This window comes from Morone saxatilis, unplaced genomic scaffold (genome assembly GCF_004916995.1).
Source record: "Morone saxatilis isolate NCDOM2014 unplaced genomic scaffold, NCSU_SB_2.0 Contig7, whole genome shotgun sequence".
NCBI classification, from domain to species: Eukaryota; Metazoa; Chordata; class Actinopteri; family Moronidae; genus Morone; species Morone saxatilis.
The window spans coordinates 18,149,392-18,155,087 of record NW_023340246.1 but is presented as its reverse complement, the minus strand read 5'-3'; the positions used below and the strand labels follow the sequence as shown (position 1 = coordinate 18,155,087).

Genomic DNA, 5,696 nt, shown 5'->3' with positions numbered 1-5,696 from the left:
ATTTACAGTGCACAGCTGTTTTAGGAAAATACTTTAAGCTTTTAAAAAAAAAAAAAAATAATATATATATATATATATATATAATAATTTTAAAGATTTTTTAGTAGGAACCAATGGACTTGGAGCTGAGACTGCAGACAGCTGGAAAGGTTGGTGTTGCTTACGTTGCAGTTCACTGAAGGACCACCGATGTCAATAATAACAAGGGTTTTCTGAAACTTCCACATAGTGCCTTTAATTACTATAATATAACTATGCATTAGATACATCTGGGCCCAGAACTGGAAAAAGAATCACATTAGTAAAAGCTGGAAACAGACCTGTCTTCATACACCAGGAACCTGTAAATGCAGGACAGAAATATAATAAGAAAGCTGTAAACTTTTACAATAAGATTGAAAATTCTTCCAGTCAAATCAACCTCAAAGCTTGAATTCATACTTGTGCTTTACAGTCTAGAAGAAGCATTAAGGGACATAAAACACTTCTTCTTCCTGTAATTGCAGGACAGTTTAACCAGGGGAATCTAGGTGAAAGCAACACAGTTTTTTTCTCCAATTAAATCTATTTCAGTCCTAAATGGGAACATGGCTGATGGCGAGGAGACAGTGAGTCTTCTGCCTCGTTATAGGCAAAGCGATGACAATCAATACCAGGAATGTTGTTGTATTTTCTTTTATCCACTCAGAATAAAGAGGCCTTAATACTTTTTTATAGTCATATCCTCAAACTGCCACCTAGTGCCAGACTATTCAAACCTTCACTGTGTCACTATAGGTGATAACTTACACCTCCTTTGTGTCTGTTTCCAGTTTCAAACAATACACTTCCTGATCAGAAAACCCCTGAACACTCATCCACTGAGTAATCTGGTCCCAGAACATTTTAAAGCTTCCGTTGTATTGTTATTTGGTATAGTTTGATTATTTTAGGAAGGATCACAAATGTCATCAAAAAACATGACACATCCAATTATTATAAATCTGGGCCTCTATTAGAGCTGTGAGTCATATAATGAGTTTATAAATAAAAGTTGAGTTTTTTTTATATTAAAGCATTGCAGATAATAAACCTATGAATACCAAACAACACAATAAATATACTTCCAAAACAGATAGTTATAAGCATCCAGCTCAATTTTCATACCCCCTTTTCATACGTGTATTTAAAAAACAACATTTATGAACACGTTTGGCATGTTTTAACTTTGATTAGCAGATGGTTGCATGGCCAGCATGAGTATCAAAACAAAAAAAATACATTCTTCAGGTTCTCCGTTTGTTGTAGTGACAAAACTGTACAACACACACTTCAAACCCAAAAAGCAAATGTATCAAATATTTCCATCCATTTAATTTCATATGTGTATCATGCATTATCACACACACGTATTCATATGTGACTAAAAAGACAAAAGCAGACTTGATTGGCACCATTTGAAGCTTCTCTTACAATACAATACTCTTAATACACTGCATAAAATACAGCAATAATACATCGGTTTGTTTGTGGCGTAAGGCAAACATTAAATTTGGTTATTTAGCGGAAAAACTCTTGTATATATTCTTATGCGTTATGAATGTCATCAAGACTTTACACAGCAATAAAAATAAAGACGGGGACTGCGTACAAGCTGGAGAAAAGACACAAGATGCACACTCATGTCTTACAAAATACCATCCTGCGTCACCTGCAGTAGTTTACATAACCAGCATATGGGTTGGGATTATCAGGACAGGTCAACATGCACTGATGCATATTCAATTTTGTTACCTGATAGTTTAGTATATCACAAACTCTCCAAATCCAGTGCTGTTCAGACAAGACAAGACTGCAGCCTACTCACATAAGCCTGTGTAATGACAAAATGAAACACACTCTTGCATTGACATTTGCAAAAAGCGTACAGAGACATATGCGGACAGAGTTTTCAATAAAGAAATGAAGTAAAAGCCATAATTAAGGTCCAAACATGCTTACAACACCAACTCTGCAGTCCAATAAGCCATAGTGGGGCTCTGACCGTGCAGGACAAACCCAGTGTGACCATAAGGGGAGATCAAGAAAATGACAATGACGCCATCTAGAGGCAGGTCTGAGGTATTTCATCAACAGGGCTCTTAAAGCTTTCCCATGTATTTCAATCCCACTGTGCACCGTCCCGGGCCTCATGTTTAATCTCAGGTTGAGGCTTCCTTTAAGATGCCACGGGTCATCACGAGTCCTCTTCGTTGTAGAAAAAGACATAGTAGAAGAGAGCGCTGATAACGAGCAGAGCGACCGACAGCATCATGTTCTTCCGATTCTCTCCTCTCAGCGTCTCCAGCTCCTTGCCTAGAAATGAAAAACAAAAAAAAGTGATGCTAGATTATAATAAGCAATTTTATAGGGGCACTTTGACATGTGGACAGTGGGACCAGGGCTGGGGTTTGAGAAAGTGATTGATGGCTCAACAGCAATAACCTCACAGCTAAGTCATTGTTTGAGTCACTGGAGTTGCTGTCAGTGTCACCAGCTACTGCTAGCCCTCCTCTTGATGCTGTGGAGCCTCACACCAGCGTGGATGATTTAGGAGAAGACGGGCCCAAACAGGTCAGACTCCACACCTACAACATGAGCCTGTTTTCTTGCAGCCTGGAACCAGAGGAGGAGAGAGTGGCTGGAGGAAGGGGATGTCTGTCACCTAACTGATTTATCCTTCGGTCACATTATTAGAAAAGCGACAACAAAGCACTATTTTTGTGATTTTTATTGCCCCTCACTTGCCTGTCATTTGGTCCAACACTTCTCTATTGTAAAAATATATATGCTTGTACATGCCTACAGTGGTTTGCACAGTATGAATGAACATGTTATGGCTACTGACTTACCTAACTTTTGCACCCTCTCATTCATGATCGTCATTTCATCTTCCAGCTGCTGCCTGTGGAGCACAGAGGAAGAGACAAGAAGCATTCACTCTCTGTCACAATATCCACCATCCTCATCCTCCTCCTCCTCCTCCTCCACCTCCACCTCCTCATCCTCCTCACCTGTCCTTATCAGAGAGCTCCTCTTTCCTGCTCCTGAACTCTGCCCTCTCCAGGTTGTCTTGGCAACGCGTCCTCCTCTCCTCCAAACGGTCAATCTGCATCATTTTAACATGTGAGATGAAGCAGCTGGTTTAGTTTCGTTTAGTTGAGTTCCACTGCACTAATATTAACACAGAGAGTTACCAGGACGTGAATGTGAGCGGATGAATGAATGAAACGTCTTACCTCGGTGGCGACACTGACTTTCTCTCGTCTTTTGTCTTTTAATTTGGCCATTTTGTTTGCAAACTAAGTGCGGACAACCTGGCTGAGAGCTGAGGTGGACAAACTGGAACTATGCGGAAGGGTTTCTCTTCTTCGTCGTGTTAAATGTCTTCCTATTGACACGCCGCTGCTCTGAGGCTTTGCTGCCCTCTATCGGTGAACACTTATCAATACCTGTGAGCTGAGGTCTGCTCCTGCATCGATAAACCTTCTTCAACCCTCGAATAACTGGAAAATTAAAGTCATTTTATGGATATTTAAGTGTGATGCTGTCTGTGGTTTATTTTTCTCTCTTATATTTTGTGATTTTTATGTGCTCCTTTTTTCATTATTTCTATTTTTTTTTTATTCTTGGTTAATATTAGTAGGTTAAAATGATCATTTTTCAGTGCCCATTTGCTTGTGCAATGCAATGCATTGTTTGTACATTGAAATTTAATAAATAAAAACAACTTTTTCACATTTTCACACATTTAGACATAAAATAGTCAGTAAACACAGGTTTTTACCAGTGGTATTAATTAAGATTATGTTACATTCAGGTCAAACAGAGTCAACTGTCCACTTAAATCATGATATACAACATTAAAACATGTGGATTATGCAGTCAGAAACAACACCAGCAGCCACACTGAACTGGCACTTTGAACCAGGAATACAGGGATGAAACATTTAGACTGGATTTACTTCTCAGAAGTTACACAAAAGGCGATCACATAAGCAGAGCTAACTTTATATGTGTGGAAATATTGCTTTGTGCAGCAATTGTCTGACTTAGCGGCCCGTGTTATCTCCCAGACTGCACGCTGTCACCCTCCTCCCCCCTGCAGACAGGTGAGCAGAGTTGACAGTTAATCGGATTATGACCTGAGAGGACAAGGCTTGATCAGCTGGGGAAGGAACGGGACGAGGCCATCCATTCTCTTCTCTACTAGTTTATTTCCTTTAAAGGGAGAGGGAAAAAATGCCTCTCTTTATAAACAGGGACCGAATATTTGCGCACCAGGTGCACCTGCTGGAGCACAAGCTGAGGGTGAGGAAGTTTAAAGTGTGGAATTATTATTAAGAGATTGTCCAGCAACTTGTGTCTCTCAAACCATTCTGTGTTTTCCATATAACTCTGCACACATATGTTCAATACTGTTTCCAACGACCTTGTGTAATATTTCCAGAGTAAAGAGGAGCGAATACTGGAACTGGAGACAGAGAATGCTATTCTTCATTTAAGACTGGCCGAGGTAAGAAGATTTCTTGCCATTCATTACAGGCTTAAACCAACAGGCCTCCCTTATTATTCTCTTCTGATCTAGATGATTGTGTAAGATTTATTTCTTGGTCTCCTGAGTTGCTGAATTAATTTTTGTGCCATTTTTGTGTGTGTTTTTATGTGTGTTATTATTATTTTTTACATCTGGATGATCTAATTTCACTTGAATGTGCATCCAAGTGGCCCACTCTATATTTGATTATAATCACTGCTGAATGGGGCCATATTTTTTCGTGGACAGTAGAGATCAGCTGAGCCTGAATGGGAGACAGATGCATGGGACAGATGGTTGATACTGTCTGATGAAGATGCCACCAGACAGCAGATGTTTACTAATTGCACCTACATGCTCTATTTCCCATATTTTCTCCAAGACTTATTGTTTTAGTAGACTGGGCAATCCTTACAGTACAGTGTGTCTACTGTATGTTGTATTATGAGAATATAGACACAGCATCATCCCAGTAGACTCTCTTTAGGTGCTACTCAATGCCAGTACATCAACACAGAGGAGTTGTAAGCAGATAACTCGTATTAGCCAAAGTAATATGTGTAATTAGGTGTTTAACTGACGTGTAATTAATAACATTAATTAAGGGAGTCAGCTCCAGGGTCCTGATGTTGTGTACGCTTGCTCCCTGGACATCAGTAATGTTATTGATTACACCTGTGAGGGCGGCTGTGATCAGGTGCTAGAGCGGGTCTTCTAGTAATCAGTAGTTGCTGATTTGATTCCCGGCTCATCCAGGCAAGTCGAAGTGTCCTTGGGCAAGATACTGAACCCAAAATAGCTCCATCGGTGTGTGCAAATGTGTGTATGGGGGTGAGCTTAGTGACATCCTGAGTGCTTTGTGTTGTAATGCACTTTGAGCGGCCCGTAGACCAAATACAAGTCCACTTACACCTGTGCTTTTTGCAATATGGCAATTAAAATACTAATTAATGGACAAAAATGAATGTACCTGCATAATTCCTTTAAGGTGTGCCTCCTGATCATTCAAAACAGCATGCTTCAATGCTGAATAACACTGTTTATTATCATTTAGCATCAGAGCTGTTTTATAAGATAAGCACAGTTCCCTACTATCTCAACATTTAGTGTGCTTTATGGCACATTGGAGCATCTATTCAGA

At 39.8% G+C, this 5,696-nt stretch overlaps 2 protein-coding genes across 2 annotated transcripts in view; one reads left to right on the top strand and one right to left on the bottom strand.

The window, feature by feature from the left end:
• Positions 1-1,338: 1,338 nt before the first annotated feature.
• On the bottom strand, positions 1,339-3,385 carry ccdc167 (coiled-coil domain containing 167). The gene is made up of 4 exons (XM_035679346.1): positions 3,258-3,385; positions 3,033-3,127; positions 2,871-2,923; positions 1,339-2,334 (listed from the first exon to the last, which is right to left on the bottom strand). The coding sequence occupies exons 1-4, from the start codon at positions 3,306-3,308 to the stop codon at positions 2,216-2,218; spliced, it is 318 nt and encodes a 105-aa protein (XP_035535239.1). The 5' UTR covers positions 3,309-3,385; the 3' UTR covers positions 1,339-2,215.
• An 875-nt stretch (positions 3,386-4,260) lies between these two features.
• Positions 4,261-5,696, top strand: part of kif25 (kinesin family member 25) — an 8,921-nt gene continuing 7,485 nt past the window's right edge. Inside the window, exons 1-2 of the mRNA XM_035678986.1 lie at positions 4,261-4,329; positions 4,469-4,534. Of these exons, the coding sequence (XP_035534879.1) occupies positions 4,261-4,329; positions 4,469-4,534 (135 nt within the window). The remainder of the gene's footprint in view (positions 4,330-4,468; positions 4,535-5,696) is intronic.